Source organism: Aptenodytes patagonicus, chromosome 15, assembly GCF_965638725.1.
Source record: "Aptenodytes patagonicus chromosome 15, bAptPat1.pri.cur, whole genome shotgun sequence".
Classification (NCBI taxonomy): Eukaryota; Metazoa; Chordata; class Aves; order Sphenisciformes; family Spheniscidae; genus Aptenodytes; species Aptenodytes patagonicus.
Genome location: NC_134963.1, coordinates 12304969 through 12332840, shown reverse-complemented (window position 1 = coordinate 12332840; position 27872 = coordinate 12304969). Strand labels below are relative to the sequence as shown.

Genomic DNA, 27872 nt, shown 5'->3' with positions numbered 1-27872 from the left:
AGAGATGGATGCCGTGTCAATGCTATGAACAGTAGCTAGGATCATGCTTAAAATTCCCCAGGTCTGTTCCTGTTCGTGTTAAAGTATGGCTACAGATGAATGAACACTAGAATTGCTGCTCCATGCCTCACCAACAGCCCACCCAGTTACTTAACGGTGTTAATCTCTGAAGATTTGACCTCTCCCCCCCATGTATGCAAGACAGATATATCGTGTATTTACTGATACAAGACTAAAGAAGGCCTTAAAAAACCTGAAAGGTTCTCAGAAAAATTTATTTCCATAAATTAAAAACACACACAAAAGAAACAGTAAAATTTTAGATTCACACAATATTGAACAGAAACAAAATGCCAATAGCATGATGGAGGCTAATGGCACAAGTGTACAAATTCTCATTGAGCTATTTGTTAATTTAATAGCATCATATAGACTTTTAATCCACAGTTACCATCCATATTCTAGAAGAGCACCTGGAACATAATATACCAAAGGCCTACCTCAAATCAAATACAATAAATGAGAACTGCTTGCAGAAAATCATATCCAGCATCAGAACTCAAATGTATGCAGCCACAAGGCCAGCCAAGCCAGGCAAATGCTGTAACGTACATTAAGTAGCCTCAGCTGCTCCAGTCGTAGCATGATGGAAATAAGATTTTTTTTTTCTTTTTTCTTTTTTTTTTTTTGGAAAGTGATCTTTCTACCTCCCATAATCAGCAAATTTAGCAAAGAGCTGCCTGGCTCTGCAAAACTTACTACTAAGAGACAGTACACAGCAAAAGCTTTGCAATTCTTCTCAAGCTGCTCTAAGTCATCATTCTGTGAGCAGTAAGTACAATGTCTTTCCATGATGATAAAAATAAAATCCTCACTGGAGTGGGTTCACTTTATAAAAAAGCAAGTGTACATGTCCTTCAGCTAGGGAAGTATGCAAGATGCCAAAAGATGCATCCTCTAAACTTTTTTCTTTCAATTACCTGGGACAGAAGCAGCTCAGTGGCAAATACCTAGCTTTTGCACAGTCATCACTCCCAGTGTACAAGCAGCAGCCACAAGGAACAAGGCTGTTCCACGAGTGCTGTAAACAGGAACAGAGGTGGGAAAGGAAAAAAGAAAAAGTGCACAAGCATGACTGACATCTGTATGCTGGAGGTGGGGAAGAGATGCTTTGTCTCAATTAGCTTGCATCTCTATCACCATATGAATACTAAACCAAAACAGAATAATGCTGTATATTTGGGTTTCCACAAACTAAGGTCTGGGACAAGCTAGGCAACTGCAACATCATTTTGTAATTAACTCCTCCAGTTATTGTAAACAAAAGAGAATGGAGTGTTTCCTTTGCTCTGCTCTCTCTGCTGTAGCTGTTAAAAAGAAAGCTAAGAAATGTTATTTCAAAGCAATCAGAAACAGGACAGAGCAGGGAAGCAGATGAAAAAAAAAAACCCAACCCCCCTCAAAAAACCACAACCCAAAGGAAAAACCCAACACGTTCCATGTTTTGAAGCACATTAGAGGTCTGAACTTCGCCTGGACCCAAGTTTCCTCCCTCCCCACCCATACCCTTGTTTCCTTAAAAGCCCCAGTAAGGCTACAGCTCAATTGTGTCACAGGACTAGAAGCCTCCCATATTAATAGAAGGTGAATGAATGCTGTGTAACAACCCCATTCTATAGCATAAACCCATAAAAATATATATCTCACTCTTGCTACAGCTTCCAACCAGTCAACAATTGGGCTAATAAACCAGTACAGGGAAAGTTTTAAACATTTTTAAAAAGGCAGTCAACCTTTATTTTTTAGGGATTTCTTTTTATAAAAATAAAGAGGATCAATTAAAATGTTCTCTAGCAGTCCAAATAGGTTAACCAGACCTTGCTGCTGAAATAGTATGTCAATATGTTCAAAGTTTGCCTGCCTTGTTATTTTACCCTCAAAACCCAAACACCACTACTTTAAGTGTGCATTCCTCTCTCTTCTTCAGTCTTCCTGATTAAAGATAATTAGCCTCCAAAACAAGAATGTAAACTTCTAGCAATCCCAGCACATCAGCTGGGAGTAAAACAAGCCCAGATTACATTTCTTTCAAGACTCAGGCACACACAGTGTACTAATCCTTTTCCATTTCTCTACTTTCAAAGCTCTCAAATTCAACAGATTGTTAATTTTTAGTTTTCTGTTCGGTCAGTAACAGAAGTGGCAGAGCAACAGAAGATAATGGCGGTATTTTCAGTCCTGCATTTATTGGGACTTTATTAAAAATACCCACCCACTAGATATTTGCTCATTTTGAAGGTAAACAGAAACTATATTATATGGGTAGGTAAATAAGAAAGTGCAAGTTTCAAGTGACAAGTGAAAGAAAGAACAGACTAATTATATTTGAGCATCCCAGCAATGACAGCTTTGCCTGAATAACTTCTATAGGCACTAAAGGACAGAAATTACCTGAACGCAGCTAGCATTCATTTTGAATTATGCTTCAAGTAAGTTTAACAGAAGTTATCCCAGAAAGGAGCTCTCTTCCCTCAAAAGGTATAGCTGAGAAATTACCCAGTGCTGCATCAGATAATTACATATGGCCTTACATAATGAAGAAAAAAAAAATTTCCACATGCTAGGAGGCTCTTTGTACAACACTAGCTATTATGTACAACAGTGCTGTACAGAGAATATCTAATTATGAGCTACATGAATTGTAAATCTAAAGTGGTAAAAAACCCCTCAAGATGGAAAAAAAATTATTTTCTTGTTGGCATTACAATTAAGTTGATGTTTTACTGGAATTAAATAACTTAAAAATGAATCTCAAAGATTTTGCTGGTGTTCCCTGCATACAGCAGCTCAGCTCAGTTAACTAAAAACCTCTACTTACGTATCCTGCAGCTTAACATCCTCGTGGGCTAATTACCTTTTCCTCTGGGGAAGAGGTTGGCAATAGTCAAGTAGTTAAAAACTCTACTATTTGGGAAAAATTAGTACTGGGCACAATTTTTTCTTAAAATATTACCTTTTTTTGAACTCAATCATGTTAAAAGGTGTCCTCATGCAGCAAATAGAGAAACACATACAAAGTGCAAGTTATTTAAAATCTAGTTATGTGGGGCTTCTGCTGCCTGAAGCCAGGAAGGGCACAGAAACTCAGAAGGAACCTTCTAAGTAAACGGAAGGAAGAAACAATTGAAAGCAAACCCAGACAGCTACTTTTAATTATTAAAAATTTAGTGGTATATGAAGAATGTGTTTGCTAGAATTCATCTTTATCAAACACCATATCTCTTCTGTCAGGTTCTTCAAAACAGCCATTACAGTAACAACAGCAGACTCAAATGTGCAAATGATCTGGAGTACAGAGTTCTAGCATCACTGAAGGTGCACTACTTCCTCCTTTACACTCCTACTCTACCCCCAAAAGGTGTTTAAACTTAATTAAACATTAGCAGTAATTTCCAGAGGTTGGGGAAGGAATGGTAAATTGTATGTGGCTGTGTTACAGTCAAACAGGGACCTAAAAGAATCCCTCCAATAGCATTTTAAAATAAAATAAAATAGCACCTTAAAGAAGGCCACAGCCAAAAACTGATCATCAGATATTAGAACAGAGTGGTAGAGTAATGTATGAAGAAGTCAGTAGATTTCTCCCAACAGGACTAAAATACTAAAGGAGCTGACTGGACCATTTTCAGCTAAATGGCTCCTTCAGATGCTAGAGGCCTGCTCCTGCTCAGCCTCCTTTGCAAAAAAGGCTTCAAGGTCCATTAGCTTCTGACTCAGAAGAGCATCTAACTCAGCGCTCTGTAGTGCAGCTTTTTTTGCTCGGGTGAAACTACCCGCTGCTTTGATTTTGCCTCGTGTCTTCCTTTTCCGGGGAAGAGTAAAGTCCTGAAACTCTAGAATGCGCTTTCTCTTCTGCTGGCTGACAGAGACCAAGCGTCCATTTTTCTCCTTGGGCTCTTCAAAGATTGTTTCCAAGCTCCTGGTAAAAGCAAAGGACAGAACTCATGAATACTCAAGAAGCAGTTAAGGACAGGGAAACTGGTGGATTTCATAACCCAAGTAAACACACTTCTAACTTCTACATTTTTACAGTCCCTCCACACCTCTTGTAATGCGTACTTACCTACAGCTTACACCTCCTACAACCGCACATTACTGCTAGCTAAATAATTTGTTATTGCTGCATAAACATTTGGGTTGAATCTCTTTCTATCCATATTTCAGTTCAAAAGCACAATTATAGAATCTTGATTTTATAGAATAAATAGATTTGAACATTAAAAAATGTACCAGTCTTGATAATCATGCTATACTTGATGACAGGCAGTTATTGTTAGTATTTTAAAGAATATTTAGTTGCCTTTGAATTTTGAAGAAGTACTGTACTTGGATGGAGGCCGGAATGAATGAGTAGATGAATAAAATATACAAAGCCATACTTAAACAGCTGCAAATTCTTAGTTGATATTCTATTTCACTGCTTTCCATCCAAATAGTAAAAGATACTATTTTTAAATTAACTTTCTCTACCACTTTAAACTAGAGCAATTTTAAAAAATTATCTCCCTCTTAGCTTTCAGACACCCTTAATCTTCTCTCTCTCTCTGCCTAAGTAATTTACATTTATCTTAGTTTTCTCATTAGGAAGCGGAACCAACCTGGCTGGAGGAGGGGACTTATAGTTCTTGTTTGTGTAAATTTCTTCTAAACTAAATTCTTTCTTCTTAAGCCTGAAAAAGTAACGAACAAATCAATCAAGAAAAGAATTTCAAAACTACCTCTCTTCACAACAAGCAGATTTACTAGAAACAAGTATGGTTTGCATTCTATGCTTAAACGCTAACTAATTATGCTTTAACTTAAAAAGTAGATTTAGATTCTAATTGGGGATAGGGAGGAATGAAAAATGAGGTCATTAAGTACCTAATTTCATACAGTGTTTTTATGAGGTCTGGGTCAAGACTTGCCATTTCTGCAGAGGTCAATGTTCCTTCTAGCATTCTATGATGTTTCAAAATAATGATGCTCAAAAGAAGAAAGGGAAATTCCTTCACAGGTCACTTTTTTGTGGAAGCTAAGAAAAGACTTAGTTTAGCAGATTAACATTTCATCTCGAGACTGATTTTAAAAGTTAGTTATTGACACTTAATTAGCAAGCTGATCTCTGAAGAAATGCATTCCTTTGTCAAAGCTGGCACTTCTGTTTAAGACAGAAGTGAACAAAATACTAGATGACTGATTGGAAAAGCTTTATCAATATCTGGCACTGTGATTACCCACATTTACACTGACCTAATGTTTCCCTAAGATCATATACCACAAACAAAGAAGGGACTGTGAAGAACTCCGACATAATTTGCATCAACAGAACTTCCTAATGGATCACTCCATCTCACTGTGCATTGTAGAATGACTTATTTTCAATGTGTGTTTATCAATGTGAACTTCTTTCTTTAGAAAATCATTCCATTGCAGCTTAGTTTTCCACGTTTTGCCTAAAACCCGTCAGTAGTTCATATCCAATAGTCCTTTATTTATCCCTTCTCACGTGAAAAAAGTTACGTTCAAAGACCAGTTTCTTTCTTCAGTCTTCTATACAGTTGATACAGCTGTGTCAATATTTTCTTATTAAGGAAGCAAACATCAGACCACTCAACTGGAAGTGTACAAAATGGTGGTGGTAAAAGAAGCATTTATCGAAATGATTACATTATTATGCAGGAAATGTAAGCAACAGAAGCTAGTGTGAGTCCATTTAAAAGATACTGCTCACCTTTTTGGTTTGGGCAGTCCCATTGGAGTAAGGTTAGGGTCCGGCTTAGGAACAGTTTTCCTGATTCGGATCTGTGAGACTTTCTTTGGCCTCTTTTCTGGCTCAGTCTTAAGAAAGAAAAAAAAAAAATTTTAAAAAAATTAAAATAAAGGAAATAATGACCGTGCTAGTCAACAGAATTCCCTTTTATGTTGAGTATACATTATCTATAGAATAAACATTCCTCTCTGTTTTGCCACCTTCTTTCTGCTTGAACAAAAGAAAGAAGCAGCACAGACCAGGACTAACAGCCTGTTTTTTCTCTCGTCTTTAACAGTTACTAGATAATATTCAGCAGCAGCAGCTTCAAGTTCTGGGGAACCAAGAGTCTGAGATATCTAAAAGTCTAAAATGAACTCACTTTTTTCAGTTCTGTGTCATCTTGGGATCTAAGACAGGCTGGAACAGAAGCATCAGCTTCATCAAGGGCATGGACCTGGAGCTCCGATGCTGAAAGCCTTGGGGGAGATGGCAATGATTCTGGAAGTGAGCAAGACTTTGGTAATGGAAGAGGTAATGAAGTTTCCAGACTGTAACAGAGGAAGAAGGGAACATATGTAGATTAATATCCAATTTGTGCTGCAACAGCATTCCATGCTCTCAGGTGATGTTCCTAAATTGCAATATGAGCACAAAAAGCAATGCAGTTCATAGAAATTGCCCAAGTAAGTGAACGCTTTCTCCGGTACGTACATACAGCCCAAAACTGCTGCAGCCCACATTGATACTGAAACAAACTAAACTGCCGGTGTATTTGAACATGTAATTTTAAACCTACTCTCTTCCTTTTCGTATAGGTAAACAGGTTACAGCTCTATTTAGTAACTACTGATAGAAAGTGATTAATCCTCCTTTTCTGCCAGCAAATTTCTTTGACACAACTATTAATTTATTACTTTTTCTTTACAGATAAATTTAAAAGATAGCTTTTATATCTGCCATCCCAACACTGACAAAGAATAGAAGGAAGTTTCAGCACCTAGCGTCCAGTTGCTCAGACAGAAAGAACATATACCCAAGTAAGGAAACAAACTTCTATAGTTTCACATATTCATTTCATAATAAGTGGCACAATGTGGTTGAAAGTAACAGAATTGTCCTGTGCAATGATCTACATGGTGTTTGCATTAATGCCCCTCCACACTTCTCCATTACAAGATCCAGTCAGTTTACTTCACTAATGTTTTAATCACAAAGCTATTCTTGAAGTGAACTGCCAAAAGCTGAAAGCCAAAATGACATAAGCAATGTCTTTCTGAGAAAACTTATGATCCCACTACTCAGAATAAATATCAAAGTCCAAGAGACTCACCGTATCTCATGACCTGCAGTCTGTAGTGCTTCCATACTCTGTACAGGTAAGTGCGGTAACATGGCATAGCTGGTTCAAAAGAAGAATGACAAAAACCCAAAAAAAGACAGACAGAAATTAGGTCTACGCTATAAAAAAGATGAGGGAAAAATTATTAGTATAAACTGGACTGTAAGACAAAAAATGCTAATATCAGGAATGAGAGACTAAAATGATACAAGAGCAAGCCACATCTGCCATTTAGTCCACTAAATTTCACTGACAGCTTGTTAGGGAAACAGTCCTACTTTGACTTAAAAATGGTAGTGATGAGAAAAGGAAATAAACGTACAGAGAGGGAGACAGTATTAGTCTGAAAGTTGTAGTTATTTCTATGAAAGTCTATATTCCTCATTCAAAACCCCCAGTTTTTAAAATTGAAGTAACCAAAAACCTTGAAAGATTTGGCTACTAAATAAAAAAGCGCAGAGTGGCAACAGTAACAAGTGAAAGGAAGGATTTGCATAAGATTAACTCCCTGTTGTCTCTAACTCCCACAATCTTACTTGAATATTCTTAATCGATTGGAATAACCAAAGGCCCTTCCATAAGGGTTGGTAATTACCATAATTCTATGGCATAAAAGTCAGCACAGCAGTTCTAAGTTCTTTAATATTAAGCTTTATTTTTGTGCCCACACTATTAATAGCAGGGGAAAAAAAAAAACGGTTGGGACAGCTTTTATTACATTAAACAGCAAATCTTGTACTTGCTGTTCTTCCAAACTAACAGCTAAATGTACTTCACTGTTCTAAAGCAAAGAAGTTACAGCCAGACTGGAATGCTACAAAATAAATGAAAACCAACCATGCTGGCAGCACAAATAAGTCCAAATATAAGGAGGTCAGAAAGACCCATTTCTTGAGTTTGTCATTTAATATCAGAACTATGACATTTTGTTTCTCTCAATGTTCCACTCACTATCCCAACACTACTGGAACTGCATCAATAGTGCATCCGAGTCCTCCATGCTAGAAGCAGACCATACTATTTTATGCAATAAATAATAAAAAATTACAGGGAGAGAAAAAAACACTTTAGAAATTTTGAATCCAATGAGCATTAATTAGAAAAAAGATTTCACTTAAAGAATGCTTTATTACTAGCAGTGGAAGTGACAGAAGATTTTTAGACAGGAGAACTACTCTAGTTCCTTTTTTTCCTGGTTATTAAAAACACTAACAATGAATGAAATAATTTAAAGAGGACAAATCTCTTCCAGAAGAAAATGGCCTGCAGAGAACTTGGAGCCACTTTTTAATTTTTCTGATTTTTAACAATCTTAATCAAAACAGGCAAAGATTTTTGTCATTCTGGGAGCTGAAAATGCTTTTATACTGCACCGAACATACTTCTTGCATTCTTGTATTTATATACCAAACATTTATTTCACAGGAGATTTTTTTTTTTTTGAGTACCTACAAATTTAAGAGAGATTTACTGAATTATCCTTTTGTCACTGTTACTGTTAATACCTTTAATACTAGTTGATGAGAACAGGCTATCAATCTTCAGCAAAATGGAATCTAAAATGGTGTTAAATATTTAAAATGTTAGGTTTTGTTCTTTACGTTGTTTTATAGCCAAACCTTAGGAATAGAATTTATTTGCTGCACTTCTTTAAACTTCTGCAAACATTCTTTTCAACTCACTGCATGCTACGATAACTTCACTTTAAAGAAAATCTGAGTAGGGCAGAAGAATTAAAGCTACCTCATACACACATTTGCAAGATATTTTAGAGAAAAAACAAATGGAGTTTTAGACTGTTTTAACTTTGGGTTATTTTTCACTTGAAGTGATAAGGTTTGATTTGGCTTCTCTCCCTTTGGGATAAAGATCATTCATAGCAAAACATTTGGTTTTCAAATTACCCTTTACGTCAAGGAATTAAACCCTCTTTTACTTTAGCTAACTGGATATGCTGTAACAAGCTGCCTAGGAGTCTGTAGACTTAAGTATGGGAGAAAACAAGAGAGCGTAAGTCAGCTCTGATCTCCCAGTCCAAGGGTAACATGCCTCAACAATACAAAATAATAAATTCACCTCATACACAGAAGTAAGTTTTAAAAAGGTGTTTGTTTTTAAAAAATGGCAACAATGTCTCATTTTTGTTTAGTGCTCCAACTGTAGTTTACTGGTATGACTACTTCCAGAGTACTAATTTGTACACTAGAAAATTCAGCCTGATATATTGACTTGTATGGAATGAAAAAGAATGCAGGTCCAATAGAATGTGCTGCAAAGTTGTCTCTATGCCATTATTCAACTTCATTCTTTTAGCGCAGACAACTCCCAGAATGGAGTAGTACTTTCATAAGCTCAGTCACACCTTTGGTAGACACGCTAACAAGTGATATACTTAAAATTTTAGGTATGTTATCCATTTATACAAAGCAAAATGCAGCATTACTTATCTGGCAAGATTTTTGGTTATACGTATGTCAAGCTATGACATAAGACAAGCCAAATTCAACAGTTCTCTAGAGACTGCCATATTAAACAAAAGAAATCAAATCGAATTTTCTACAGTGCTCATGAGCCTATACTCTGTCCAGGAATCTCAAGACTGTAAAATCAGGGACTGAACTGCCCCCCATCACTGAGGCATAAAGGGCAAAATCTTTGCTCAAGAGCTTGCAAAAATCCTGTAACAGAGCTAGGAACCTCTTCTCTCATTCTGTTTCTTAGTAAAAAGATCTCAAATGCCAATAGCAAAGTTAAATTAAATATGCAGAGTAGATTTCAGTCCTCTTCCCACTCATAACGAGAATGACACACACACAAAAATTCATTACCAACCTGAACTGGAGCTACACTTGCTTGTGCCAATAATACATCAGGCACATACTATCAAAAAGCATACATATACATATACATAAAGAGGTTTCAATTACCATAGAACAGTCATGGAATACAATTAAAAATTTAAGCGAATGCCACCCCGTGCCCCTTAGGATTCTTCCTAATCTGATATTGAGCATTTTACAGTAGTTCCAAGTGGCACTCGTGGCTCAAACCTCTGAAAAAAACTTTCCTACCTCAGAAATCCAGTTGTTCTGCAGTCACTCTGAATAGACCTAATGAAGTAGCTCACCTTTCTGCATTATATATTCTGATGCATGGTGTGTATATTTTGCAAGGGAGAAGAAAATAGAGTTAGCCATTCTGCCAAAACAGGATAGTATTAAAGAAGTGAAGGCAAGTATATTTAAATTCAGCTAACAGACTGTTCCGTAGGGAAGAATCTTCCATGTTGAGCCATTTTTGGAGCAGAACGTGTAGATTTGGAACAGGGGAAACTGACCCTCCGATGCAAGCTGCAATTACCCTCTCCCTCCCAAAAAGGAGCAAGTACATACCCTATACATACTTAATCTCAGAAATAAATTGATGGGTTTTACCTGTTCTCGATGCCCACACTTGGCTGCCACTTGCAGTGACTGGAATGGAGAAGAGTGATTTCAGAGGGACGGGCAGAAGGGCCACGCTGACTCCATATGGATAGTACCCTGCCCAGTGAGTATGGCAATGAAGAGACGAGGTCATCTGATACAGAAGTTGGATACCTTGCCCCTTTCAAACCTTGTGCGAATTGTGATATAAATAGTCTCTGGATGGTAGGAATATGACTGGTTAAGTTTCTTCTTCTCGTCCAAATCCTGTAACATCCAGGGGAAGAAAGTGCTAACACTGTGTGAAGGCCAAGCATGGAACAACCTCCTCTTCTTTCAGCTATTGCACTTCTTCCATGGTCAGGATGAAGGGCAACAGCCCTGGGGGTTGTTACAGAGAGAAAGGAATGCAGCTCGTTATCTAGTCTGGAATCTTCCTTGAAAGCTGTTGTATCTGAACACCTCTGAGAGAGAAGCAAAGAGAAAGTCCACTCTGAAGGCGGTGCTGGCATTTCTCCCAGAACTGGTCTGTGATGTACAGAGTGCTGGGATGTAATCCCTGTGAGGTCTGTCACAGGACTGGAGTCCAATTTTATGTGGAAAGAAATTGGGAAAACTGGGGTATCCAAGAAAGAGGTTGGAGGCTTGTGGCTCAAGTCTGAAAAAAGTATTTTGGTAGATTCTACAGGATAAAGTGCCAAAGGCTGAAAGCTGAACATCTTGGTGCACCAACTGTCAGCCCAGCGTGAGTGTAAGTTCCTGTTAATGCAAGAAAAGGCTTCCAATAGATTTTTAGATCTACGTTGGCTGTACCTCGCAGCCACTGGAAGAATTTCAGAAGAATATGGCAGAGGTTCTAAGTTATGGATGCTTTTGGCAGGTGCCACGAGTTTGCTAGCCATTGCAGACAGCTTGCTCAACAATGCTGGTTCTTTGGTATGTTTTCTAAATTTCAAGCTGTTCAACAAACTGCACCTCTTGGCCCTCTGCCTTGGCATATGCACGAATCTCATGGCTGTTTCTGTTTCCATTGTTGGTGGTTTACATGGAAAACACAAAGATTTGAGAAGTGTGTTTTCCTGCTTAGGGAATATTTCTGGAGGAATCTCAAAAAAAGGTGAACTTTTAATTTTTTTGCTTTTTCTTACGGTTTTTAGCTGATATGATGTGGGAACTTTTTTGCATGTCCTTCCAGGCTGTCTTTTGAATGGAAGAGGTCCTCTTAGTTTATTTGTAGTTCCAAAGGCACCAGGGATTCCATCATACCCTAAATTAAGGTTCAGGTTTTCCATTTCTGAATCCTGAGTCTTCAAAAACTGTGAACTAATAATATCTGTGGTAATCTTTGGCCTTTTGACTTCTTGTAAAGTGCTATGTAGTTTATTTTCACTGCTTCTGACAGCAAAAATCTCCTCTGGAGGACCTTCAAACTTCATATTTCTTGATGTCACCAACTTATTTGAAGAGCTGCATAAGAGTTCAGAACTGTGCAATGTACTTGGTTGCGGTGTGATTTTTGCTTTCTCTTGATATTCTGACTTCTGTTCTTGTTGTGCCTTGTCTGACAGATGTACTTCCATCTTCTCATACTTCTTCTTTCGTTTAAGTACGTGACATTTCTCTATTTGATCAAGTCTCTCTGAACCTAAAGCCTCGTTTTCCTTGCAAACTGAATGAGCTGGTATAGTGTCCTGGCCTTCTGTAATCTTTACATTATCTTTGCTCTGTGCATTTGATCTGTAAGGCACACATACTTCACTGCAAACCACACAGCTTGGGGATGATTCTTTGCAACTGTTTGATAGTATACTCATACATGGATAAAATGTGGGTGTTGTATTATATTGCAATTCTGGTGAAGTTTCTGCGTCAGACGCATCTTCAGCTTGACAATCACGCACAGTTTCTGAAAGTAGACTGGTACCTGCTAAGTTTGTGAGCTTTACAGCATTCTTTCTTTCTTTTGAAAGATTATTTAGGTTAGATCTTGGGATTTCTTCCAAAATCTTTCCATAATTCTCAGTACTGAGAGGGACTACTTTGCTACCAGACTCTTTTGAATCTTCTAACAAGGCCCATGGACAATCTTCTCCATCAAGAAAAGAATCTATGGGTAACTTTTTTCTAGGGACTACTTCTCTTGCCATCTTCTCTTCTACACGTGCATTCTTAAACTTCTCTCCACAGTGAGTACTTTTTGGCAAGGTCACATCCATGTCTTTTGCAGTTAGCACGCTATGCCCCTCATCTCTCAGACTTTCTTTGCTGTGTGCACAAACTCTTGAGCTTTTTGCACCGTTCAGAAAGCTAGCTGCTGTTTCATTCTCTGAAGATGGAATCTCAGTATTGCTGGCTTTTCCCTTAATATACGTTGTTACAGAAAGAGGTTTTGTCACTGAAGAATGTTTGCTAAAAACTTCGGCTGAAGACAAATCACAATTATCTATTTGTGTATTCTCAGACGACATACACAGCTTTTCTTTCTCAGGCAGACAGATTCCCAAGTTCAGAGCTGACAGTGTTTCTGTGTCTGCCTGAGTCTCATTGAAAGATTCTTGGATGTCAAACTTTCTGAAATGGGATGGACCAATACCTTTCTGAGCATCAGTTTCTTTACGAGGCTCAAATGTTAACTGCGGGCAAGAGTTATTTAAGATAGATTTTATTCTCAGACTTTTTTTGTTTTCTGTCTCTGAAAGCACATTCATATTTTCTGGCTTATATGACAGACTCCCATGAATTGATGAGAAGGGCAAAAATCGGGCACTAACTGTATTTTCCTGGTCCTCCACCAACCACTTCATCTTTGGCAAAGATTGCTGCATTTTTTTCCCTGCAAACACTAGGTCTGCTTTCTCTTTTGCACATTTGATAAAGCAAGCATGCTGTGAGCAATGTGATTTGCTATCGGAAAAGCTTTCTTCACGAGTTCCTTTATCTTCTCTTTCACATCCGTTCTCGTGTTCTTTTAGTTCGATTGTCTTCTCAGTTAGATCACTGATGAAGCCCACGTATCTGGAACAGTCTTCATTTCTCACATCATTTAAAGAGTTCAAATCCACTACATTCTCTTTCAGAGTTCCTTGAAAACTGTCTTCTCTTGCATATTTATGAACTAATAGAGGCAGGTCGTCACCTGTTTTTAACAGTATCTCTTCACTTCGACTAGAGCCAATTGATATTTTCGTTTCTTCCACACAAGTAGCTGTAGTTTGTAAGCCAGCATTTGGTTGTTTGTTTAAACTTTCTAAATGTTGCTTGCTGCCTGGAACTGGGCCATCAAACTCACTCTGACATGCAAGACGCCGATTTTCCACTGGACAAAGGGTCTTTTCTGTTTGGCTAGCATGTTGTGTTTGAATATTCATGTTGTTGAGTAATATATCGCAGATTGAAGCACTACATTCAGAGGGATTAGCTGTGAGTGATGACACTTCTTTCTTCTCATATGTGCCTAGTTCTCTCTTCTTTGGGCCTAATGGAGAGTTGCAAAATCCAAAATTATGAACACAGTTTTTTTTGTTCAAACATCTGACTAATAGCTGTTCACTAGTCTTATTTCTCTGATTGCCTTCAGGAGCCTTTGGAAAATCCACAGTTCTTATTTTATCAAATTCATCTGTCTGGAGAGCACACATGCTGATTTGTTCTTTTGCCTCATCTCTGTCACAAACAATTTCACTGCCATCTGTTACTTTACAAAGATCAAATTGTTTCACAACCTCCATATTCTTATTTGAAATCTCATCTCCTACCAAGGTAGCAACAGACTTCTCTGCAGTATAAGCTGAGCAAAACATGTTTTTTGCTGTGGAAATGTCATTTATCCCATGCAGATCTACACCTCTGTTGCCCCAGTCATCTTCACAAGGAAGAGATCCACATGCCAAAGGAAAGTCTGCTTCTGGAAAGATGATTGCCTTTTTACTATTATATCCAGCTGAAGCTTCTCCTTCCAAATTACAATTTTCTTCAATCTTCTTATCAACCTCAACATTAAAAGAATGACTGTTCGGGAGAACATCATCTACACGTGCACTCCCTGATAAAATACAGGAAGTACTGGCAGCTGTACACTGGCCTTTTATACTCTGATTAGTACAATTCCATGTGTCCCTGTGTTCATTTTCTAAACCAGTGATCACACTCTCTGTATTTCCCGCTGAAGACTTCATGTTCTTTTGGGAAATTTTGCTTGTCATATTAGGGTTATCAAAAGTCCTGGAACTTACTGAAGACTTGAATTTGTCTTTATGGAGCACAATTTCAGCGACTCGTTCCCCTGTTGTTCCAGAAGCACCAATTGATTCTTTTCCAGATGGATTATCCTGAGCCTTGTCCCTGCTTGAAACTTCATTAGCAGTACAAGGAGGACACTCATTACAATGAGGTTCTCTTGATTTTTGTGCAACAGGAGGTAGCGGTACATTTACTGTATAAATCAAATTAGTTTCTTTGCCAATGGACAAACTGTCATTACTATTAGCTTCTGTAGCTTCAACTAAACTGCCAGCCAACTCTTCTGATGTTGTATTACTCTCGGATTCCTTTTCAAGCAGTTGTGCCTCAGGTGAATCTTTCTCTAGCTTGGTATTAAGATCCAGACAGCTGTGGCTGCTGGGAGGAGAAATTTTACTGGAGGTATTATAAAAGCATATGTCTGTCTGTCCAATTTCATGGGAAGAAATGTTGCTCGTTTCCATCAATAGACTATTTTCTTTTATATCATCCTTGCATAGATCACTGACAGAGAATTGCCACTGGTCCTTTTTCGACTTATCACCTTCTGATGGGACCAGTTTAAATTTTTCTTTTGAGAACTCCTCAGGAGATGAAGCAACAGAACTAAAAACTGAAGAATGACAATGCTCAGAATTAGCACCCTCTTGAGCTTCAAGCCAGCTACCAACTTCAACGTTATCTCCCACAGCAATTTTTCTCCGGACTTCAGCAGCCTCTTCAAATTCAGAGCCGTATGATTTATCTACACTAGCACTTACTTCCCTATGATCAGTGTTAGCACTAGATAATCCTTCACTCCTGACCACTGAGACCTGCTCCACTGGCATGGATGTGGAGGTTTGATTTTCTACAAACCCAGTTCCATGATCATAATGAGTCTGACTTTCGATGTTTTTGGGAAGATACTTTTTGGGGGTTTCACTGATAATTCCATGGACTGCAGTACTATTGTTTTCTAGTGGCATATTTCTAAAGTCCAGATAACAGATGCTTTTCAGAACTGAACATAAAACGTCAGAACTTTTTATGGAGAGCGTTCTACAACTTTCTACTGATGACAACCTATGAGGTTCATTATGTTTAGGTACAGGACCAGTACAGAAGTCATGAGCATCGTTTTCTTCATCCTGCTGATGAGTCTGGCAATTAGCAAGCGATGTACTGAATTCATTAACAGGATTTTGTCTGGGTAACTTTTCTTCTCTAGTCTCCAAAATAGATACATTACCCCCTGTTCTCAATGGCGTGGCAGTAGGGGCTTTCAATCCATTATATTCATTTGTTTCTTGTGGATGCTCTGTGGCTGATTCAACATCCATGACTTTTAAAGGCTCTAAAAAATCTAACATCCTGGTTTCTGAAACCCCAGCTCTGGCCATGACTGTGTCTACGTCTGGGCATTCATTGCTCTCAGTTGGAAGACCTTTACTCACTCCTTTACAGTCATTCCTGTATCCTGCTTTACTAAATATCCTAGTCCCATCAGCCTTCATACCTTGTACTTCAGTGAGCTTTGGCAGAGTTTCAGCTGTCACCTGAACATTTGCTTGGTTTTCTTCTGCATAAGAAAAAATAAAGCAAATCAGAACCATATAATAAATTTAGAAGGCATTCAGCTTATGAAGTTCCTTTTAGCATTGTACACAGTATTGTGTACAGTGTTGGTTACCAAAATGTTTTTAAAAGTGAGAACTGATGCTAGCAATTCTACTACAAGCCTTTAGAAGAAAAAACAAACTACCCCACTACAAACCTAATGTAACAAATACAATCCTTTTCAATACAGGCATTCCCCATGAGCAGCAGGCATCCAAAGACCTTTATTTTTCAGATTCCTCTAATACCGAGCTAGGTGCAATGCAGGTCCTATAACTCAATACATACGAAGTCATGGCCAACATCATAATGCTTATCTGTAACACCAAAGCTCAACATAGCTGGGTACTTTATCTGCTCTATCCTAGAAATATGGCTGTGCATTGAGCAGCCATTTCCATTTCTTCTTCCTCGAAAGCATTTTTGTCAGTAAGTCATCCATAGGAAGACAATGCATATCTCATTCCATCCAAGCAATTATGATTATTAATAAACTTTTTTGTAAAATCATGAAGAAGCTGCTAATTCAAAAAATTACAGTTGCTGTAGAATATCTTCATATTCAAAACTTTACAGGGAACAAATTCCTCAGACTTCTGCAGATCTTTTTCACATTTTCTACTAAGAACCAAGACTAGATGGCATTCTTCAACTAAGAACAAGTTTTGGTTATGAGAGCATGGAGGGAGAAAGAAAATAATTACTGGATGCAGGCAAAGTGACCAAAGCATTTGGAGCTAGAAGATTACAGATCATAATGAAATTAAGAATTAGTTTTGTTGTCCTCTTCCTTTGGATTCTGCACTTTTTATTTTTTCAAACATTAGAAAATGAATAAGTCATACTTTTTCACATCTTTGCTATTACTGCTCTCATATAATCCAGCTTTGAAACGTAAGGAAATGCAAAATGTCTGCTATTAACAACAGCTTCTACTTTGGGGTAAATAAGTATTTGAATTAAATAACTTGTACATAAAAGGTCTTCAGGAAAGTACACATGCTGTCAGGAAAAAGCAGAGGATTCAGTTTCCACATTGTTCTAGTTATGCAAGGTAATAGTTGCTACTGTAAAGCAAAATAAATGAGCTATCCCACAATCACTCATCAATTTTATATCAACAAAAAGTAACCTGGGAGAGAAGCAGGGGGTGGATAGGGATGTACAACTAAAATATGCACCTGTGTTCTTCAGAGGTCCCGCTATTTCAGTGCCACAGGTACTCGAAGACTTCACCCCATGCTGGTTTAAGTGAGGGTCCTCCTGAAACAAGACAGAAATATCAGTGGAGATTGATCGATTTTCTGAAACATTTAGCATGTTTCCGGGACTGTACCTGCTCAGCTAGGTTAGTTCTGAATAAGAAAACCACCAAGAAATCTCAGAACATAACAGCCCTTGCACAGAGGCAACCTTGCATTGCAAGTGGTTCACACAAGGACTTGTCATTCCTTTCTGATCCCATCAATCACTGTCATCTCACCATTAAACAATGATGCATCCAGAAAAGATTTGTATTTAGCAGCAATGAAGTTTTGCAATGCAAGCAGCTAAAACGTAAGTGGCTTAAAATGCAAATTGTTGCAAATTTGAATCAGAAGAGTAATCCAGTCTCCAAGTCTATCTCGCATCCCCAAATCATTACTGTATACCTCTGGTAAGATGCTGATCTAATAAAGATCAGCTTTTTCTGATCTTTATTAGAACTTGCCTTCTACCACTCCTTCCCTTGGCTCAAAAACACATCAACCCAGGAACAGATGACCTAGGTCTACTTGCAAAAAAACCCCCGAGCCAAACCAAAACAAAACCCCACAACCAAACTACCTGCATATCTGAAATATGTGAAAGTTGGAAAACTGAATGGCTATGGACAATTTAATTAACTTTATTTTCGCAGGCTTTCAAATAAATCAAACAGATATCAAAATCCAGAGTTAAAACCACAAAGTACTTTAGTATTATGCAACATCCAGTAATCAGTGTAAAACAGGCACCTATGCACCTTGTCCAGATATTTCCTGGCTGGTATGTGTTCAGTCACAATACTTTTTTTCTCCCCTATGTTCTTTTGGTGTGTGTGAAAACTACTTACAAACTAAAGAACACCGATCAAGAAAGTCACTAAAAATCTCAATTTTTAAATAGAGAGTTTTGTGACTCTTCAGTTTTTAACAGAGTATTCTTTGGCACATTTTTCAGCAAACCTTTGCCTAGAAATAACATTTATCAGTGTTTGCTAGAGGGGAGGGGAAAAAAAAGCCATGACCATGCGAGTATCTTGTTTTGAAAGATGAAACTAACAGTGATTTCCTCTCTAATGACGAACAATAATTATAAAATTGAAGAATAACCTTTCTTTTTAGATTAAAACCTGAAATACTGAACTGGAGCCCCCTGTAGCATTATAAAACTATTACCAGACTGAAATAACTATTATTTAGTGGTTAGTACCTTGACTGGGGATGACGGTACCAGCAGAATATGCTGTACCCACAAAACATGGATACCGGGCAAGGAGCTTTTTAAGTTGTTTCTCTCGTCCCTTTTAGTCACCAGCCAGTTTTGTTCTTCATTCTGTTACATATCTGCCTCACACCATTCCAACAGTATTTAAGAAAGCAAAAAGCTTGGTATTTTAAAACACTGTTGGTCTACTGAAATGTAGTCTAATTTGTCACTGGACCCATGATAATCCAAACAATGACACACGTGCCAGAAGACACAAATAAGAAACAGGAAACCACATGGACAAAGTCCTGTGCCTAGCCACTCTAACCCTAAATTCAAAATATCATGCAGGGATGAATTTTTGCATTTGCTTACTTGTTTTGACCAACTTTCCCCAGGAGTTAAAGCACAGCATTCAGCATGATACTCCTCAGCATCTTGTGCCTCTTTGTCTTCTTTCTGGTATCCATCACTAGAACAGTCTAGTTTCCTAAAGTTTCTTTTTTTATTTTTTTCATCCTCTTCAAGGTCTCCAGCCTTTAGTAATTCTTCAGTAAGGGATTCTGCTGGCCCATGAGAAATCACCTTGTGCATATCACCCAAATTCTCTGTCTTCTGGCAAAAGTTTTCTACTCCAGAAGTCCTATGATGCTCAGCTGATGGACTGTCACTGTGTGCTAGCACTGGCGTTGATACATCAGATTTTGCATCTAATCCAACATTAGGCTCCGATACAGCCATAAGTTCAGTCGAGATGCTCTCTGGCAGTCCGGTGTACAATTCCTCTATTGCAGCAGACACAGAAGAATCAAGGAGAGGCTCCACCCCAGATGATAGCATCAGGGCAGCTGAAGATCGGTTGTCCTGAGCTTTTCACAGTTTACCCTAAAAATAAAAGCAATGTTAAATCAACATACGTAGCAGTAATCTCTAGATTAAAAGGAAAAGCTTCATTCTTCAAGATTCAGGCATCTACATTTAAGAAAGATACTTCCAAATAACTTTTTAAGAAAGGAGCCAAGAAACATTTGAGTATCTAAGCAAACGCTTCATTAACAAAAGAAGAGAGTATGGACAAACAGATATTCCCAAGCCTCATTTTCACATTCAAACGTCTCCCTGCAGATACACCCTCATCTTCTGGAAAATCTGCAAAGAGACTATAAAGCAAATCGCTTGGGCTTGGATTAGACATCCTACTCCTTGGCTAAAACTAAAGCGTCATTTGTTTTCCTGTGATTTTCTTAAGTTTTTTCTAATCTTTGGGAAAAAAACCCCAACTTTTCTTCATATGTTTTCTGCCTTGAAGGAACACTTTCCGGGACATCATCCATCATACACTGTGCCTTGTAGCTTCTCTCACCTAAGCACCCAACACGCTGTACGTAGGATGCATTGTGCCAGCACTGCTCTTCCACACAGCCCTGGTACCGGTGTCGGGATCCTCTTCAGCCCAGAACTGAACGCGCTGGTCCCCGGCAGCCTGCTTTGTCAGCGAGAGCACACAGCAGCGCGCGCATCACAGAGGAGAGGAGTTCCGACTGATCTGACACAAGCGCTGTCGGCATAACGAAAACCCCGATGTGAAGATGCTACAATCTAATCGCTCCTGAAGGTATATGGATAAACAGGAATGGGCTAAGCCAGGTTTTTACAGGAGCATCGGTTTACAAAAACACGGGCTCATTAGTCGAGCGCTGATCTCCCGGCTCCTTAAGGGAAACCAGCCTATAGAGAAACGCGCTTCGCCGGCGCCAGCCTCACGGCAATACACGAGGACGCTGTCTTTAGGAAATGATCACCTTTCTAGCGATCCTGACTCATTCATTCCAGCTATGGTGCCGGCCGGCCCGCACTGCGGGAGCGCCGGCTGCGGGAGCGCCCCTTTGTTCGAAGCGCCGCCGCAGCGCGGACAGACTCGGCCTCGAACCCTTCTCCTTCTTTCGAGGCAGAAGCCCCCGCCTCGGCCCCGGACAGCGGCGGCCCGACCGGAGGCGAGATCCGCTACGCCCGTCCCCGGCGGTCTGCACCCGCCCCGAGACAGCGCACCGGAGGAGGCCCCCGCTCTCGGTAACTATGCAACCGCCGGTGCCCGGCCGCCGCCGCCGCCTCCCCCGCTGCCGGCACGGAGCGGGCCCGGCCCCGCAGAGCCCCCGCCGCGTCGCGCCCGGGCGGGGCAGGGCCCCTTGGCAGCGACTGGCCCCCCGCCCCGCCTCGCCCGGGGGCGCCGCTGCCCACTCCCAACCGGCGGCGGAAGAGGCGGGCCCGCGGCGGAGACCCCCCTCCTCCGCGGCGCGACGGCGGCAGCGGTCCGCTCCCCCGCAGAACCCCCGCGTCGCCCCACGCTCCGCTCCCGTTACCTCAGCGGCAGCGGCGGCTGCCGGCCCCGGTCCTGCCCGCGCCGCCCGCCCGCCCCCTCCCCAGTCACATCACTTCCTCATCCGGGCCCGCTCGCTCGAGCTGCGCGCCTGGCCCGGGCGGCCGTTGCTGTGGCCCCGCCCCCACCAACGGCCGCTCCGCCCCGCCTCCGGTGCCCTCGCCGGGCCCGTCCCTCGGCAGAGGCCCCGCCCGCCGTCCCGCGGTGGGGGTGGCCGGGCCCGGCCCGCTCCTTCCCACCCGTCTCGGTGGTGGGCGTCACGTGACGCGCACGTGCTGGCCCGGCGGTCCCGGATGCGGAAGTGGCGAGCGCTGCCCGAGGGGCCTCGTCGGGACGGTGCCGCTGCGGCCGGCGGGGGACACGGGACCGGGAGGTCAGGGCCCCGCGGTCGTCCCTCGCCCCGCTCCGCGGCCGCTGGAAGGGGTGGGGCTGCGCTCAGGCCTGCCGCTGGAAGGCTGGCCCCGCCGGCGCTGCTATGGCGCCGGCTCGTCCCGCGGTGGCCGGTGAGCGGCCCGGAGCGTTGAGGCGTCCGGGCTTCCTCCGCGCCCGGGGCTGCGCGGTGCCCCCCGCTCCCCTTCCCCTGGGGCTGGCGGGGTTCTGGTGCGGGCCGCCGCGCTTCTCGCTCTGCGCCACCGCCCTCCGTGAGGGTAGCGGCCCCCGCCGAGCCCGCTGCTGCCAGACCGCCCCTAGCCGCTGCTCCGGGGAGAACTCGGCCGTCTTGTTTTACTCCTCTAACTCAATTTTATAAACCCGCAACTGAAGAAGCGCAGGCGTTTCCGTGCCTGGGTTAATGACCGTGAGCACGAGGGCTGGCTGTAAATGTTTGGGGTTTATCTGCTCTCCGTTTCACCCGTGCGGGGCAGTACGTTGCCGGCCCTGCTTACCTGTGCGCCCTCGGTGCGAGTCCTGCCGTCACACGCTGCAGCCGAGTGTCTGTTTCTTCCAGACCCACATCAATTCCAAGTTTGAAGGTTTTATAGAGCTTGTTTTAACAGACTTTGGATGTACGGTGTTTTCCCACCATGCCTTTGTAGATCGGTAATTGAACCGACTTTCTGAAAAGCACATCTGCAAGCTCAATAGTCTATTTGAAAGGCATACTTTTAAGTTCCTCTGTGTTTTGATTTGGTGTAAGAGTACAGTTATAACTAGAAGAGCTTATATTTTAATAATGTGGCTGTAGTTTTATGAAGAAAGCCTTATTCCTACCGATAATTTACAGTTTAAACGCGCTTCTAAAAAGAGTAAACTGTAAAAGTAAAGGTCCTCCTTTGAAATATGCTTTGTGTTAAGTGAAAGTGGCAGGAAGAAAAAATGTAGTGGTTGATGCAGTTAAAACAAAGTAACGCAAATCAGTGCCTCAGACTGAAACGTTTGCGTGGCCCCGTACGTCTGTAGCGCTGCCCTCTGCGGGATACAGCTCTGCTGCGCTGGTGTGACGTCATCCGGTTGTGGATTCCGGTGTCTTTGAAAGACGTGGAAAAAGACGTGTGAAAGAGGTGGAATGATAAAACCAGAAGATATAATTGGCAGTGGGCATAAGTCTGGGTATTCATTTTAATGCATTTAACACAAGGTTCAGAATTTATCCCTGAAATACAAAAGATGGGATTTTAGAGAGCGGTACTAGCTCTGACGGGAGTGCTGGTAAAGAGGTCATTACTAAACTTTTAGTCTGATGTTTATTAAACTTTGTCGTGTGCCTGTCTTTCAGGTGTGGCGTTCTTGGCTATGTGGTGGTACAATGTCCTTTGTTCACGTACAGGGTATAAAGAATGGTTTTGTAATGACAAGAGATCTGTGTTTGCTTTCATTTCCATGTTAGGTATGCAAGATGTCTTCAGCTATTTTTACTCAAAGCAGCTGAGAAGAACTGGAATTCAAGATGAGAACCAACAAGGTGTACAAGCTCGTCATACATAAGAAGGGTTTTGGAGGCAGTGGTCAGTATCTCCTGGTTCATAACAGTGAGACCAGCACTCTCTTACTTAATAGAAAGCAATTAGCTGATTTATTGATCTTTTTAACAAAACAGTGAAGATGGAACTTTGATGTGACAAGCAGCATTACCAGCCAGAGTTTGGAGAGCTCTTTTTTAATAGCAAGATACAGCAGAATAAAACTGCATTTGTCAGAACAGAATGAGATCGCACCTATAAAATAAAATTGCTTTATTCTACCTCTGCCCCTTTTGTTGTGTCACTTTTGTTTTAACCTTGTATTTCAGTCACTCTTAATAAGTGACAGACAAGTCGATGACTTGTGACTGCATATAGATGTGTTTCTGTGTACTAAGAAAAATGTCATTTACTTGATTGTTCCCTACTTCTAGACTTAAAATCATAGCATGTTAATAAAGCTTGTTAAGATTCTATAGCTGTGTACTTGCCTGCTAATGCTTGTTATATGAAAAATACAATAGAAGATCCCGCTTGCCTCATTAAGGCACAGTCTTCTGCTAAACAGATCTTTTGTGAACCTTCTGTGATTTGAAAGAAAAGGTTTTGCCCGCAAGAGTTGCCAGACTGAAGTGGCTGGATAGGAGCACGGTCATGTAGTGAATATAATGCATTGCTGACGTGTTAATCCTGGGCTACTGTATTAATGTAGAGTAAGCTACTGCATACGAACATGCAAGTATCTGTATTGGGTATATATCTGTTCATTGCAGTTTTCCTCATTCATTTATGTCTTGTAGATGATGAACTGGTGGTGAATCCTAAAGTATTTCTTCAAATCAAGCTGGGAGATGTTGTGGAAATTGCACATCCCAATGATGAATACAGGTGAATTCTCTTTTTGCTGATATCTGTCAGGTGTGGTTACAGCACTGAAAGGGCATGTTCATGTGCAGTGGCTTCTAGAGCGAGAGGCTCTTAGAGCTGATGTAACTTTGCTTCAGGATGCTGCCATGGTTTTTTTCTGCCTGAAGAAAAGTAAAGGGGATAACTATAGCAGGAGCTCTTCTTTGAATTTTGTGGTATTCTTTGTGTTTGGTGTTAGTTTGCTGACCTTTCATAGGGCAAGTAGCACCTGAATATAGAGCCTACAATGTCTTTATCCTCTTCATAGAGCTGCTGTTACCTAATGATTATTCTTCCATCCTATAGTATATCCTAGGCAAAATTAAAACTTCCCAGCCAGCTATAAAAACATAAACCTTCTTATATGAAGCTGTTCATCCTGCAGCCCATATCTGAAAGGTAGGAGTATACTTGTATGAGGTTCTGAGAAGTTCCTGTGTGACTTACTTTCCCATTGAGAGTATCATCTTTACCTAAAGACTACTTTATAATTATAACTAGGTATAAAGAACAAGACAGGGCGACAGGCAGAGAGGGTGATATATGAAGCTTTCTAGAAAATATTAATGTTTCTCTTTAGCTTATCCCATGCTCCATGTTACTAAATAGTTTTGAGAGAGTGATTTACCAGAGTAGGCTGTTGGTATCTCAACTTGTCTACCTTTTTTCTTTTTTGTGTGCTAGTCCCCTGCTTCTACAAGTGAAGTCACTTAAGGAAGATTTGCAGAAAGGTAAAACTCTGGAGTCATAGTATGCGTAGTAAAATCATGACATAGACAAAGATTATGTGATTGGGCTGTACCTATGATTGACTAATGCATATATTTTAACTTGGTAAGAAAATTAATGCTTTGTCTATTTAGGAATGGAAGGATTATAATTTTATCAGAAAATAAATAGCCAATTTTAAATCTGCTTTTAGTTGAGTAATGTGGGGTATGGCTTAAAGAAAATTGGCTTTTTAGCCTTAAACTTTTGTTTCTGCCTTCTGACTGGCTGCATATCTTTTCTTCTTGCAGGAATTAATTCAGCCTAAACTTTGAGTTTATCTCACCTACTTTGATTTTAATGACTCTCAAATTGGGCAACAGCTGAAAGAGGCTGTTGTCTTTTGCTGAGGCCTTAAGTGTTTCATGCCAATCTCACTGTATTGCTTTTGTACTTGTAAACCACTTGAAACCTTTTGGGGTTGTTCACTTCTCTGTTGTCCTTTCTCATTTTTGTGGCAGAAACTATCAGTGTGGATCAGACAGTTGCACAAGTGTTCCGACTGCGGCCGTACCAGGATGTCCATGTGAATGTTGTTGACCCAAAGGTGTGTGGCTTTGCAACTTTTTTCCATCTGTCCCTTCACTTAGCTCAGATCAGAGCCCTGTGAATTTCCGTCTACAGTAGTATTGGGGGAAAAAAAAGGCATTTATTTTTTACTGAAAGGTATTTAGCCTTCTTTCCTAAGAAAATGAGGCTTGGGCAATTGAACTATTTGTTTGTTTGTTATGTGTCTCTATCTTCTCTCCCTACCATCCCTGCTCTCTTTTTGAAGTCTATGGACCAGCTTCAAAACAGCTTGATAGAAATTTAGAAATTTCAAATATTTTTAAATTCCAGAAGTTCAGGATAACCAGGCAGAGTAAAGAGAAACAGTAAGTGGCCTAGTCAAAAGAAGAGCCATGGCACGGTTTTTCATGGTTTGACACCAGAGAGCCTTGTGAGAGAGGCATCTCTTGTAAATGTCCCAACTATCAAAAGAGCTTCAGTCAGAGCTTACGTTCAGCACAAGACAAAAATATGCAGGAAATGGGGCTTCCTTAATGTCATGAACAACGGAAATAATTTGTTTTACTTGTGCTTCCAATTTGCACTGAGACTTGTAGCACAGATTTCGTCCTTGGGCTTTTTTTGGTCAGATTGTGCGGTGTCTTGCAGCTCACAGTAGTTCCAAGTACACGCACAACTTTGGCAGTTATTCTGATGGGACTTCCCTTTTATCTTGCATCTGTTAGGAGTAGTGACTTGATTTAGAACAGCCCTCCCTGTAACATTTGGTTCTTAACAAAATAGATTGAAGGGCGCTGCTTAGAAACAGCAAATAAAACCTGAGCACTGTTTTTTCTTCCGTTTCCCAGGAGGTGACCTTGGACTTGGTGGAGCTGACCTTTAAAGATCAGTATATTGGGCGCGGGGATATGTGGCGACTGAAGAAAAGTTTGGTGAGGCCTCTACTGTCCTTATGTGTAGGGTGGGGGAGATTACATACCTTTTTCTTTGCTTGCTGTAAAAGAAAATAAGCATTTTACAAAGTACAGAAAATGGGGGATGAGACCAGCGTCAGCAGCTCCTGAGGAACTTATGCTGTAAGTGGTAGGTCAGGGTTGGAGAAATGGATGTAAATGTGTTGCAGAAGAAATTAATCCCATCATTTCCTACTCCATTGCAGTTAATTACTGCCTTGGGCACTGAAAATGCTGTTGAGAGGTTTTTTTTCTTATGTTCTGAATTTTAATGTTTTACTACGTTCGGAAGGAATTGAATCCAAATGTTTTTCAAATAGAAGTATGCTAAAGTATCGCCTCTCCGGTAGTGCCACTTAATAAGCAACTATTAGAATATTTTGTTTCTGCATCTCTGAAGTGCAGTCTTTGGCTCTTCTAAGTGCAGTGAATGAGACAAATGAACCCAATAAAAGTTCATATCTGTTAAAAACTATTTTCTGTTGTCTGTTGCAGAGGTTCTGTAGGCTGAGATATTAGTAGTAAATATGCTCCATGGTTTTTGTGATTTTATGGCAGAACTCAGGTGTTTGAGCATGAATGATTTTTTTTTTTTGTAAATCGGTCTGCTCACTCTGAGCCTACTGTTCTTTTAACACCTGTAACTCTTCTTTCTTAGGTCAGCACATGCGCGTATGTCACCCAAAAAGTTGAATTTGCGGGTATCAGGTCAGTGTCTCCTCTGAGAGGTTACTGTTACTTATGACTTTAGATTAATGAGTCCAGAGTATCCAACTGGAGAATCTTCTCTGAAAAATCATTCATGTTTTCTTGTTCTCTTACTCTTCTACAGATTTCTGTCTGCGCCATGGGGTGGGGGAAGGCTTCTACCTGATTTGGGGTGGAAGAAATTAATAGTAGGACAGCCAGCCACGCTTGTTGCGTCTGACGAATGCCAAATAACTTTCCTTTTACCTCTTATAATATTTCCCCCCCTTCCCAAGATGTATTAATAGTTCAGATGAGGGTTACTTCAGTTACTGTTGAGATGACAAAGGGACAAGGAAATGTGCAGATGCAGAGGGAAACAACTATTTGACATCTTTTGGATTAAAGATCAGGTTTTAACCACATAAACTTCTACTTTGTCTTCAAGTCATCCTTGAATGCAGATTTTGGTACATCCCTTATTTGCTCAAATATTGATTCTCTAATCTTCATATTCACTCTGTTTAGCAAATATTCTGCACTCCTTTTCTTCCAGGGCGCAGGCAGGTGAACTGTGGGTAAAGAGTGAGAAAGTCACGTGTGGATACATCAGTGAGGACACCCGGGTAAGATTTCAGGGAGCAGGGGAAAGGAAGTTTTTTCCCTTCCTTTTCTTGCTGGGTGTCTTGTAATTCTATCTTGCTTGCAGGTTTGTATGGATCATTTGAATTGGCTGTGTTGTAAGGTGAAGAATGGCAATAAATTCAGGAGAATGAATGATTAGTAAACTTAACTCTTCTGCGCTGGCAGCACTAGGAATCACACGGGCTGTTGAAATGCCAGCTCGTTAGAGGGGAAATTCCCTATGATGCAGTGGGCACAGTCATATAAGTTGCTCTTTAGTTAACTTCTGCATTTGGCCCTTT

At 40.6% G+C, this 27872-nt stretch overlaps 2 protein-coding genes across 13 annotated transcripts in view; one reads left to right on the top strand and one right to left on the bottom strand.

Moving 5' to 3' along the window:
• Positions 1–257: 257 nt before the first annotated feature.
• Positions 258–21242, bottom strand: PRR14L (proline rich 14 like). 4 transcript variants are annotated; one of them, XM_076353225.1, is made up of 10 exons: positions 21208–21240; positions 20211–20405; positions 19223–19732; positions 17578–17659; positions 10568–16358; positions 7125–7193; positions 6174–6342; positions 5774–5880; positions 4659–4730; positions 258–3979 (listed from the first exon to the last, which is right to left on the bottom strand). In XM_076353225.1, the coding sequence occupies exons 3-10, from the start codon at positions 19685–19687 to the stop codon at positions 3703–3705; spliced, it is 7032 nt and encodes a 2343-aa protein (XP_076209340.1). In that variant the 5' UTR covers positions 19688–19732; positions 20211–20405; positions 21208–21240; the 3' UTR covers positions 258–3702. The 4 variants fall into 4 exon arrangements, with proteins under 4 accessions (XP_076209340.1, XP_076209342.1, XP_076209341.1 ...); XM_076353227.1 differs by lacking the exon at positions 21208–21240 and having other exon boundaries at positions 10568–14033; positions 16296–16358; positions 20211–20417; XM_076353226.1 differs by lacking the exon at positions 20211–20405 and having other exon boundaries at positions 21208–21242.
• Positions 21243–21530: 288 nt separating this feature from the next.
• Positions 21531–27872, top strand: part of DEPDC5 (DEP domain containing 5, GATOR1 subcomplex subunit) — a 48713-nt gene continuing 42371 nt past the window's right edge. For all 9 annotated transcript variants that reach the window (XM_076353263.1, XM_076353262.1, XM_076353258.1 and 6 more), the window contains exons 1-8: positions 21531–21597; positions 23050–23167; positions 23923–24010; positions 24713–24759; positions 25258–25343; positions 26155–26238; positions 26918–26967; positions 27503–27572. In XM_076353263.1, the coding sequence (XP_076209378.1) occupies positions 23110–23167; positions 23923–24010; positions 24713–24759; positions 25258–25343; positions 26155–26238; positions 26918–26967; positions 27503–27572 (483 nt within the window). In that variant the 5' untranslated portion in view covers positions 21531–21597; positions 23050–23109. The remainder of the gene's footprint in view (positions 21598–23049; positions 23168–23922; positions 24011–24712; positions 24760–25257; positions 25344–26154; positions 26239–26917; positions 26968–27502; positions 27573–27872) is intronic.

Coding starts and splice junctions, on each gene's coding strand:
- PRR14L (XM_076353226.1), bottom strand. CDS start 19,687: ATGCTATCATCTGGGGTGGAGCCTCTCCTTGATTCTTCTGTGTCTGCT. Junction 7,194..10,567: donor AGTGTGGGCATCGAGAACAG/GTAAAACCCATC, acceptor CTTTTGAACCAG/CTATGCCATGTTACCGCACT. Junction 6,343..7,124: donor ACTGCAGGTCATGAGATACG/GTGAGTCTCTTG, acceptor CCTCTGTTACAG/TCTGGAAACTTCATTACCTC.